At 37.8% G+C, this 12,590-nt stretch overlaps 1 protein-coding gene across 1 annotated transcript in view; it reads left to right on the top strand.

Moving 5' to 3' along the window:
• The first annotated feature begins 1,456 nt into the window (after window positions 1-1,456).
• cemip2 (cell migration inducing hyaluronidase 2) overlaps window positions 1,457-12,590 on the top strand; it is a 28,488-nt gene continuing 17,354 nt past the window's right edge. Inside the window, exons 1-7 of the mRNA XM_041999321.1 lie at window positions 1,457-1,779; window positions 4,249-4,601; window positions 4,742-4,882; window positions 5,006-5,573; window positions 8,486-8,655; window positions 9,318-9,509; window positions 11,948-12,114. Of these exons, the coding sequence (XP_041855255.1) occupies window positions 4,268-4,601; window positions 4,742-4,882; window positions 5,006-5,573; window positions 8,486-8,655; window positions 9,318-9,509; window positions 11,948-12,114 (1,572 nt within the window). The 5' untranslated portion in view covers window positions 1,457-1,779; window positions 4,249-4,267. The remainder of the gene's footprint in view (window positions 1,780-4,248; window positions 4,602-4,741; window positions 4,883-5,005; window positions 5,574-8,485; window positions 8,656-9,317; window positions 9,510-11,947; window positions 12,115-12,590) is intronic.

Genomic DNA, 12,590 nt, shown 5'->3' with positions numbered 1-12,590 from the left:
TTATAATGTTGGAAAAAATGTAAAAAATAATAATAATCTGACATTAAATATGACTGGTGTGGGTATGTAAAGGGTATTCTTCTAACTCCAGATCAAACTGAAGAGATGGTACTTTAAAACCATCTTTAATGAAAAGAAAACATGGTAACTTGGTACTAAGGTTAAAAGGTAAATTCTGCTGCATCTGCTCAAGTACGACACCTTAAGCCCTGCTTCTAACACCTTCCAAGGAAAATTGATGGAAATAAGCCTTTGGCTAAAATCCAGGGTGTTTACATAAACTGTTTAAATGTAATGTTCATTAATCTTTACTGTCCTTTCCAAATAAGAAAAAAATGAACAAAAAATACAAATATTATGGCTAGAGTTATGGCAGTTTTAGTTTTTTTTTCTTTTTTTCTCCCTTTCTATTAATAAGGTGTCATGCTCTCCTTTCTACCAGTAGGTGGCATGATGGTCCATATGAAAGCCCGTCTATACAGAAGCCTTGTGACGACCGTTTCGATCAAAGCCATTGTTGTTTTTAGGCCAAGTAATGCAAGAAAAAAATTGGCTAGGAGACTTTCAGATAGGTATTAAATGACATTTAGAACTTCACATTGTGGAATATTGGAAATGTAAATTATTACTTGCAAGTTTAAAGTATTAACTTTTGACACCAGGTAATAATTTAAATTTGTGAATCAAAGTAACTCAAAAACAATTCCTTGGTGAAATTAAAGCTAAAATGCAAGCTATACAGCTAGTACTTCCATCAATATTCTTTTTTCTTTGGGTAAAGAGTAAAAGAGATAAAACATATATTTCTTTTAATCATATTCTTATTCAAATAAAAGTCCCAGAAATACATTCTTAAACACTTCACTAAATGAAAATGTCTTAATTGTCCACAAAATGTCATTTTATAGATAAATGTTAAAGTTTTAGCTACTAGGTACTGCTAGCTGTTGCAGGCAGGATGGTGAGCCTAAAGCAGACACAAAGACTGGGCATGGCAAGTTTATTTGTATAGCACATTTCATGTACAAGACAATTCAAAGTGCTTTACATAAAACTTTAAAAGCATTACAGTGGGGTGCAGGAAGCAACAACAAATGCATTAAAAACAAACTTTACAACAAATAAAAGAAATTCAATAAAACAAAAAATGCAAGCATTAAAGTTCCAGTGTGAGGTACTAACAGTTGTTTTGATAATTGGCAGCAAATAGAAAAGTTTTTAACCTTGATTTAAAACTGCTGAGAGTTTCGGTTAAACCATGCAAGTAGAATATTAGAGCTGTAAAGTCGCATAAAGGAGAATGTTTGATCAAAGTGCGTTTAGTGCACTTGTCAGCAAGATACTTGAGCGCTCTTCCTGGGCTTTACTCACAGTATGTATAATTTCCGACAGTCTATGAACTCATCGTCACTTCCTTTTCTCTTCGAAGCCGCGCCTGCTTTTCTCTTGGTGGGGCTGGAGGCTGACCGACGGACGGTGGGCAGCCTATCAGGAGAAAAAAGAAGAAAAAAAAAAAAAAAAAAAAAAACATGTGAAAGAAGGGGTATATAAGAAAGGAACGAGTAAAGCGTAAACTCGACCAGCAGTCAGTGTGAGAACTAACTATACCATCTCACCAGCGCATGGTTACCGTTTTTATTGGCTCGCCAGCGAGCGGATGGACAGAGCGAGAGCGGAGCAGGACAGCCTCACCAACGGTAGATCTCACCGTTCGCCCGGCCGTTTACTTTGTGTCCGTGTCCGTCCGGCAAACGTTGGGGGTGGAAGAGGATTCACCGGGTGAGGCTTTGTATTAAAGTCTGTTTTCTCTCGAAAAGTCTTCTCAAAAGACTTAATAATTTAGTTAAAAAGTCGGATGACTGTCTAAGCTAATCTTTACAGTTGCGTTCAACGTGTTGCTTCGTGTCCCGTGAAGTTAGTTATTTCAACATTTACCCTCTGCCCAATACCACGTTCCTGTGAGTTTCCTCTTTTGTGTCATGTCAATGGCAAGTTATTCTCCTACAGTACAACGTCCTTTTTTTGATCGCTAAAAAAATAGTGGGATAATTTAAACCCTGATATAGCCAAAAACAAGCCCCTAAATCTCCATGAATAATGAAATCCATCCATTTCTCACAGTTATTGCCCAACGTGGACTAACCAGTTACACTTACTTAGTAGTAAATGTTGTAGCATCACTGGCATTGCTCTGTTTACAATTTTGACTTAGTTACTGAAGGAAACACGTGGTTTGTTGTTTGTTTCACTCCCAGGGTCCACGTCCAAAGTTTAGGGTGATTCTAACGCTGAGGAATGTGTGAGGGTCTGTCCCGCTTTGACTACAATCTTTCCCTCCACATCTGTTAGATATTCAGAAGCTCTGAAATCAGCAAAATATGAGGGTGAAGGAGGGAGTCTTTGGCTTTTTAGTAAGTACAGTATACCCGATCTCTAGTACAACATTGTGATTAGTGTAGTTATGGGTGGCTTTAAGGTGTTCAATCGTCCTCATGACTGGGCTGGACAGTGGGCTGCAAGGGAGCAGGTGCAGTTTGGCCCCTTTTATGGTGAGGAATGTGAATAAAAACATAGCCTGTGATGGAGTGAGAGACTGATGCTGCCTGGGGGATCATCCATTTGCATCACATGGCTCCCGCTGAGTATGCCCAATTCAGCATGAGAGAGTGAGCATCTAAAACAAGCTGTCATCTAGTTAAGATGCTCTATTAAAAATGGTTTCTTGAGACGTTGTAATTAAATATTCAAGATGAAGTGGGTAAACCAGCAGCTTAAAGCCTAGTTTATTTTGTGGCCTACATAAATGACAGGGCTCTTGTCTTGCAGAACTTGATTGTGGATTGCTTTGTTTGGGAGTTGAATAGGTTTGTTGTTTCTCTTGGCTAAATGATGACTAATTGGGTTGTTAAGACAATGGTCATGGTGTGTGTGTGTGTTGTTGTGGGTAGGCTAGGGAATACATTTGTGTGTCTTTGAATTCAAGACAGTGGTTACCAGGGCTTGAATTTCATCATGGGATTACAGATGTACATGCCATTTATGTTAATTGGTGGTTCTAAATTGTGAAAATAGGAGTGCCTCAATGTCTCTGTGTGAATGCCCTGTGATAAACTGACAACCTGTCAGCCTGGACAGGAACCAACATGTAGCCTCTTAAAGAAAGCGTATAAGCTATATGAAATGCACAGTAACAATTTATGTTGGACATTATATTTGTCCAAGAAAAGTGCAGATGAAGCCCTCTTTTTTTAATGGAATGTCATTTCCTGCATGCTATGGGTTTGTGTGCATGTCCGTATGCATGTCTGATCTATGTGAGTCAGATGTATTTCTCGTATTTTCACAGAAATACTATTGCATAGTCATATTATTGTGCAGTCACATGCATCTCACCTCTGGGAACAAATAGGTGGGTCTCCCACAACTAAATAATATAGTTTTAGAGCAATGATTTAGTTTAAGATTATGTTATGGTTAGTTTAAAGTAATGTAAGTCTCTAAGAAATATGTCATTTTATTTATTCTATGGTGAAATATGACTTTGTGTGTGTTCATGGTTATGCGCTACTTTGTGATACTTTCTCATTTTTACGTGAAATAAAGGGAGTACAGAGCTTAACTAAAACACTCTCCTGCTTTCCCAGTCTAATTGGTGCCATCTGTTTTGCTGTGTTTTTGTTGGTCCGTGGAATGTTGTGATCTATTATTTACAACTTTTTGTTAACAAGAGCCGCCAATGTCATTCAATTTAAACCAAACCAGCCAAGGAGATTCATTGATTGATAATCTTTTTAACAAACACATTCCTGTGATATTTACCTCGGTCCAGGACTGAGTTAGTCATAGAGTTTTTTTTTTTTTTCCTGAAATCCGCTCATTTGCTTCTTTACCTCCTACTGTTTTTCCTCTCATCATATGGGCTCTTCTTGTCTTTTTTCCCCCTCTGTTTTGACCTCCTTTGTCTTAAATTTTCCATAATTACATCTTCATTCAATTGTTTAACATTTTATTGTGCTATTTTACCAACATCTGGTCTTATAGCATCATTTCACTTAAAGTTAATAAGTCTGTCTAGGAAATACTAATATTTAGACTTTGATTTCAATTTATGAATAAATCCTAACAATTTTATAGCTAGTATTAATAGAAATTTGGATGTGATATGGGTGTATAAGCTATCTGAGGGGGGGTACATTTCTTGGTTTATACTTTGGTTTATAGGCATCTTTGCTATTTTTCTCCTTTCAGGTAAGCAGACATATATACCATGCCGACAAGTGATGGCCCCAGCCGCTTCCCCGTCTTTGTGGCTCCGTCTCACGGCAACCATCAGAGGTGTCCAGGTTACGTTCCTGGGCGGGTGGCTCCTGCTCGCTCACCACCACCTGCCAAAGCACCACCACCTCCACCGTTAAAACCTCGTGGTTCACCAAGGGAGCAACAAACCACGTTTAGCTTGCAAGAGGAGAGCCAACAAAGGAACCTTGCACAAAGCTTTCAGCAGAGAAAGAACTCTCTAATCTGCTGTGGTGTGTCACTGGGGACTTTCCTATTAACACTTATTCTAATTTTTAGTCTCACAAGTGGATATATATTGGATGGTTAGTATATTATTATTTTGTTGACTTGCTGCACATGCATCCTTCTGTATACCATGACGGTACTTTTTTTAAAAATGTTAATTCTTGTCAGATTGCAAGTATGTGGTTCTCTGATTATTATTAACTGGGTATGTTCACAGAAAATTGTCCAGATCACAACCCATCACTTAGTAGCTGGAATCCAGGTCACCAACCAGCCAAGGATGTTGTTGTCGGGAATGGACATGTGTTTAGATTAGAATCTTCTGCTACCTTCCATTCACTTACCATCCAGTCAGGAGGTAGGCACGTCAACCTGCATGATTTAATAAGAAATAATATAGATTCACTGTTACCAACTATTACAACTTTATTCAACAGGTAGAGTTCAGTTTATGAACATGTTTTCCTTTCACTTCTTCCAGGTCAGGTAGTTTTTGCAGACAGTTCTGATGGCTCCAAAAACATAACCTTAAGAACACATCACATCCTCATAGAGGAAGGTGGAGCCCTTCATATTGGCTCACCCAAATGTCGTTATCGTTCTCTTGCCACCATTGCCCTTATGGGTCGTTCTGACAACAAGGCTGTCCCTAAGATCCCAGATCTGGGCTCTAAGTTCATTGGTGTTATGGGTGGTGGAACATTAGAGCTACATGGTACTGAGAAAGTTTCCTGGTCCCTGCTAACTCAAAGCATCCCAGCATCCGGACTGGCCTCAGGAGGATATGCCTTCCAGAAGAACTTCAGCCGAGGCATCAACCTACGTGTGGTGGACCAGGATACAGCTGCTGTGCTGTTCTCTGAGCGATACGACACACATGAATCCTATAATGACAGCGAGCGGCTCACCCAGCTTCTGCGTTCCCTGCCAGCTGGCCGCATTGTCACAGTGGCTGTGGGAGACTCAGCTGTTAAAAGTTTTCAAGATGATACCAAGAAAGCCTTTAAGGAGGTTCTGGGCAGCAGATTTGCCTTTCATCTAAGATACAGGTAAGCACTGCTGCTTCATTAGCAATACACACAGATGATTTCTTGAGTTTCTTTGCAGGCACATTTGCTCTTAAACTGTGTGAGAATATTGAAGCTTCTTTTGTTATTCAGCTGTGTTGCAGAATATACCAGTAATGCTTACTTGTAGCATGTTGATTGGCTAAATCTTTAGGAGTGTTTTGTTTACTCTTGGTCTCCTGAGGGTAATAAAGGTTAATGTGTTTTTGTTTAACACTTTAAGTAAACACTTTTGCCTTTGAAGCCTCAATACTTGGACTGACAATACCAGCATTTTGGTCCAAGATTACCTTCCTGTGAAAAATACCTTCTTTCATGTTTTATTTCATTTAGTGCGTTTCCTTAAATCTTTCCTTGTTATTTAGCTTCCTGTTTCCATGGCTTTCAACTATATCACACTCCACCAGAAAAGGAAGCACGTACAGGATAATGGGGCCACGGTCAGAGTTTCCAGGATTTGTGTAAAATCTGGCAATTCAGGAGATTTTATGCCCTTCATGCTTATTCTGTCAAAATGGCAGATACAGAATTTTTTTTATAGGCTGAACTCCTGCTCACGTGGTTTACTGCTAAAGCTCGCAAAGGACAAAACGTGGTGTTAAACTTAACATGACATTAAGACCTTTTATTAGTCACTCACACACGTATCTGCAAAGTAGGCATTTAAAAAAGAGAAGTGTTGCAACTGGACTTGGTTCAGTGTTCAGGTTGGTTAAAGCAACGCTGCATGCCAAACTCTCCAGTGTCACTTTTCACCTCTGGGAGTGGATGCCAAAGCAGTGGTTTTAAAACAAATACCCCTCAAATCCACACCAGAGTAGTTCAAATGAGTGACACATGCACTTGTGAGTATATAAGTTAAGCCTTGCACTTTCTTTAAATCATTTTAACTGTTTTCTTTTTCTTTTCAAAGATTTAATTTCATAGGATTCAAGATTTCATAGGAGTTGTTTATATATTTATATATATATATATATATATATATATATATATATATATATATATATATGATTGATAGATTTTTTTTGGAAGGTCCAGTTGGTTTGAACATGATGGTAATGTCTTGACTAATGATTAATGATGGTTATTGTGATAAAGTAGAAGGGAACATTGCTGCTGCATACTATAGGACCAGCACAATGTGCTGCTTTCTGAAAATCTTTAATTCTTCATGTCACTGTCATGTCAGTGCTTTAAAACTTGCACACTTTATAAAGTCCAACGAATATAAGAGTGCACACTGTTATATACTGTTATATTCAGTTTGAATTGCTGAGCATTTCCAAACCTTTGACTGCTGCGTTCCACAAGTTGGTTTCCATGGGTGCAGTTGTCCTTCCTGAACGTGATGGCTCCTGCCTTGTGGCTGATGACCTCTCTGTCTTTTAGTCTTAGTGTCTTAGCTGCATATGCACACACGTACAAACATGCTTTCATGCTGGTCTGTAGTGAATTCACCTCTGGCCTTTACACTAATACCGCTATTCATGTCAAACAATGAAGCTGTTAAAGATGATCACATCAAGGATATGATTAATGCTGGCATGATAGAGCAGAGTGGATCTCCAGATGGATCCTCTTTATAAGTTAGATGCACAGTTATCTTGCAAATAGTCTTTGGTTTACAAAAGGACATGTTCAGATTGTGATTATGTCAGGATCTTGGAATATTTGCTAATTTGAAATGAATTTTGAATTTGCCACGAGCTTTGGCTTCATATCAATCTTATACCGGCTTTTGTGGAGCTGGAGAGTTTAAGTTTGAGAGTTGTTTACTGTGCTTGGAATGGGAAAAGCAATGCCTTACTGGAAACATGAGATGTCTGCTAAGATCACTTTCCTCTAGCCTGAATGAACTGTCAACACAGACATGGATATATTAGATTAATATAACTTGTTAAATTGTGTGAGAAAGCAATGGTCAGTTTGTGTTGATAAAGTTAGTGGCCTTTAAAATATTATGCTCATGAACAGTGTAAGGAATTAGGCTTACTTGGACTCATTAGTCTAATGTTGAACAATACCAAAGTTATGATTAAAAAGCAAAAGATATGACAAGAAGATCCTTAAGCAGCCTTAAACTGCCTTAAAATGGCTTGATTTAGATCATATGCTGTCAGCAGTATGCTCCATCCCTTTACCCATCCACACTCTCAGGATCCTTCTATCTTTATTTAATTGATGTACTCTCATTCCAATCATATTGACACCCAAACTGAATTTAAAGTTCCTTTAAATTTAATTGTATATCAGATTTGCTCTTATTGCCATTTGTCTGATCGTTTTTAACTTCCTTCCCTGCTTCAGGTGTTTGTCTTGGCCACACTTATACCTTGTTTAATCTCTTGTTCAGACCTGTTGCATAAATATCTGTTCTGATCTGTTGTGTCTTGATGTAAAAGTTTTAGATTACCAATTGACACATCTTCATGCTGATGATAGTTGCAATGTGATATTCAATAACAGAAATATCTTCCATCATAAAGATATTCTGTAAATTTGATATCCTACATAAATCATCCTAAGCTTTTACTGGCTCACCGGTTCTGACGCTGCTTAGTGGAACAGAGGTAATAATTATCTTTTAGTGTTTTAATAAGGTGATCTTAAGCTGTCACACATAACTGATGCTATACGGTGTATCAAAAAATTATTGACATGAAACAGCAATGTTATGATTGAAATGTTTAAAACTTGTATGTTGGTGTGTGAGTAATGACCTTGAGTTTACTAACCCGTAGTCCAGTTTTAATCCAATAAATCCACATTAGTCCAATTTATAATTGTTCATATAAGCCAGTTCAGAAAAATAATTGCCTGGCTAAGGATACCTATGATTTCCTGTTCTTTCCATCTCTTTCATACTTCTCTTTTTATTTCTTTGGTCTTTCAAGGCAGGCGTGGGCATTGGTCTCTGTGGTTGGCGGTGGAAATGCATCATGCTCAGAAGATGTGAAGGAACATGAAAATCTAAACACCGGAGGTAGAGCTGTGGCAAGACGTAACTTCACCACTGTGAACGGAGTTGGCTTCTCAGTCACTGCCTACAGCGAGTGGAACAATGGTGAGAAACATGTTATGACGAAATGAGTTCAAAACTTGTAAGCTGTATTTGGTTAAACATATTGTGATGGCTTTTCTTTGTCATTCTGGAGAGTGGATCTATTGTGTAAAGCTTTACCATCTCAGACAAACTGGCTCAACAATTCTTGCAATGATTCATAATATCTGATGTCATTGAATTATTTAGATCACACATTTTTCATGTGAAAAAGTGCTTTGCTGCAGTTATGAAATAGAAGCCAATGGAACGCATATCCCCTTTTTGGTTTCATATCCCAAATTGTTCTCCTAAGTTATGTTCAGACAAAAATAATAACAAATGAAAACCAGACCATTTATAAGAGCAGATCGTTTAGATCTAAACATTGAGCTTTTATGAGCAAGTGGGTAATAATTGTAATGTTGTGTAGTTAACACTGAAGAGAGTGGAAACACTTTCTTGATAAAAAGCTGGGATAAAACACTTCCTAGAACCCTTCCGGCTTTGTTGTTCATAAAACAACCTTACAAAACAACTACAAAACAACCTTTACGGTTATCGCTGAAAAAGCACTTACCGGTAGTAGTTCTAGACTAAAATTGGTGACTTGTGTGTGGGAGCGGGGTTGAATTATTTAGCAGGAAATGGCAAATTAAATACTTTTCTCCAACCCAACCCCATAGGCTACCCCATCATGGGTTTCCATGTGGACGCTGAAGATCAGGTGGTGCTAAACCTGCAGGATGACATTCAGCAGACCTGGCAACCTGGGGATAAAGTTGTCATTGCCAGTACAGACTACTCCATGTATCAAGCTGAAGAATTTACCCTGTTACCCTGCCCTTTCTGTACCAACAGACAAGTCAGGATACAAGGTAAGAGAGAGGGCAGCACTGTGTGTATAGACTAATCCGGGCAAACACCAGAAGTAGACCCTTCGCCAATGTTGAGGTGGCATTTTTCTGCATGTCAAAGCAGAACAGAGGTGAATCGGACAACAATGTCAATCTGGAATGATTTGTTATGCTTATGGCTGTTTGAACTGCAGCAGTAAACTTTATTTATGGTAAAAAGTGAAAGCAGAGATCCCTGACTAGAGATATACAGAGATAGAGAGATGCAATCTCGATATCGGTCTCGGCCATTCCACTGATATAATTAACCGATTAGATAATAACAGCGCCGAGAGAACACAATCCAAATCTGTTTTAAGTAGGATAGGATGCACAAATTGTACTTATTTTATTTAAAAAAGTTTTCATGGTTTAATTTGACATCTTCTACGTAATGCAAGTTAAAGATATTTCTTAGTTTGCACAAGGTGTGAATATTACATCATCATTGAGCTTTTTCTTTTTTTTTTACATCTGCATTTGCCAACAGGCTAACATGACATTTTAATTCCACAACAGAAGAAATTAAGTAATCTCAGCAAGTAAGTGTGGGGGCAAAATATTGGTAATGGTAATCGACTAAATAAGTTGTAAAATATCATATATCAGTCAAAAATTGAGGGTACAGTGGCTGACCCTGTCCACTGATCGCACTGTGTTCGCATCGGGGCAGAACACCGGACATACAGAGAGAAGAGGAGGACTGACATGCTGTCATGGCTGAGGAAACACTTAATCTTATTCCCAACAACAAAACACAGTAAATCTAGGTGAACAGTCATCAGTCTGACACTAAATTGTATGTATCCATGTTGACATCCAGCTGAACGTGACACAACGTGGAATGTTTATGCTATTAACAGACTTCGAGAGAAGGGACTGCGGTGTTGCTAAGTAAATGTCTAATTTGGGAGATATGGTGAAATGTAAATTAATTTGCTCTTATCAGGGCAACGTTGTGATCAGAAAACAAAAATCATTCAGTCAGTATCACAAACAGATTGCATACTGCAGCCTAAACTAGTTATAAGAAAACTATACCAAATATCTGACACAACAGAAAATTAACAACCTTGCAAAAATTTAAAAACTATTTTTTACCAACTTCTTCATCACTTGGTATAACAAGATTTGCATTTTATATTCCAATGTGGATTGTCAGTTATTAAAATCAGTTTCTATTAGATGAATCATAGTTTACATTAATGCACTGATGCCTGACTAAAATTAAAACAAATTAACTTTGAGATCTCCATATAACACCCATATCATTAACTGAAGGCTGTCATCTAGCATTGTCAGTCCAGATATTTATGCTGCTGTTCATGCTAGCAGATGCAAGGTAATTAGTCCTGGCCTTAGTAATGATGGCACCGCAAGATGGCACAACACACAAAACGGCCGCCGGATTTGTCTGTAGGTTTGGTTTATGAAAACTAAAAGTGGCTTTGGCAGTGTTAGTGTTTGTTCTCTGAGGGTTTGAACTTTTTTGTGAGCTACTGCCATTTGAAATACCCCCAAAAGGAATTGTATTACAAATCAGAAGAAGAAAAAAAGATAAAACAGACATAATGTTATAAACCTTGTGAAAAATGTAGTAAAGGAGGCTGAGGAGAACTAAAATTTTTTTAGAGCCAGGAAATGTGAATAAACAGATGTTGTGGTTTCAATCCTTTGTTCCAAGGGAATCTCATTTCCTTTCTAAAGCGTTATGGTGATGCAAGGTTATTGGAAGAGCCTGAGCAGACATTATTAACTTGCATGTAAGTAGCCACTTGATGTTATAACTAAAATGATTTTAAGTTTTTAGATTAATTGTCTTTTCTTATACTATGACTCTGTGTATCAGACATGTTTCCTGATCTCATTCCTTTTCTTGTCAACAAGTGGCAACTCCCTTCTTGGAGAAAAGGGTGTGTTATATGTGCTCAGTTTTCTATTGCTGCATTGAGGAAAGGCTGAGCAGTTGTGCATCTACTAAGCACGATTACTGGCAGCTGCACACTTGCTCACACACTTTCTGTATAGTTTAAAAGCTGCTTATTTCATGTTTAATAAGCCTTTGGTTACTTTTACATGTCTATGATTTTAAGGTGTGGTTGTTTGTTCATTTTTATTGTGTGTGTGCTGCAAAGCATACTTTGTGTTTGCCAAAACTATTCAATCTCCCCCAAAGACAATACTTGAGTTTACATTATACTGCTGAAATTTGTGTTTAAGTACAATTTGTATCACTCAAGAAAGGTTGCACAATAATTTGATTACAAATTTGTTTACTTTTGTTCAGTAAAAATAGATTTTTTTGGCAAATGTTTTGCTTAATGTTTTAGTGTTACCAAATAAATTAAAGTAAAATAAATATGTCTACTTTTCTCATGTCATAGCTTTTGACCAAGAATCTGCCTGTCTGTTCTGCTTAGGGAAGCCTCTCTATAACCACATTGGGGAGATCATTGATGGAGTCGACATGCGTGCTGAAGTGGCGCTCTTGTCTAGAAACATTCTCATCTATGGAGAAATGGAAAACTCTTGCTACGGAAACATGTGCCAGTTCTACAGGCACGACACTTTTGGAGGCCACATTAAGGTATTTGTGTGATTTTTTTTTATTGCACAGCCCCTTGTTTAGACTGAACTTTATTTGTATATTTTCTTATGTCTTACTGTGTCTGTAGCAATCTGTTTGACAGTTTCCATATTGAAAAGTTCAAGTGCGCATTTATTCTATATTCATATCTTACCCTAAATGAAGGGATTATTCATATTTCCAATTCAGTTTGGGAGGCATCAGTGGTAGCCTAAACAATTAGTGTGTATGTGTGGTGTGTAAGTTACAGAGAGTGTGAGGTAGCTGGTCAGTGTGTGCTGTGTGAGTTTTAGTTTTCTAAAAGGACCTTTTTAACAGGAACCAAACCCTATGAAAATCCATGCTCACAAAGGGTCTCCTAGAGATCTTTGTAGAACAGATTTTCTTTCTTTAATTTCACTGACATATTTGGATTTTTGTTTACTGTGTTAATCAGTTTATGTGTTTAGCGTCATTGGCTGTGAGAACCTTGACTC

This window comes from Melanotaenia boesemani, chromosome 11 (assembly GCF_017639745.1).
Source record: "Melanotaenia boesemani isolate fMelBoe1 chromosome 11, fMelBoe1.pri, whole genome shotgun sequence".
NCBI lineage: Eukaryota > Metazoa > Chordata > Actinopteri > Atheriniformes > Melanotaeniidae > Melanotaenia > Melanotaenia boesemani.
This window is presented reverse-complemented; position numbering and strand designations above follow the sequence as displayed.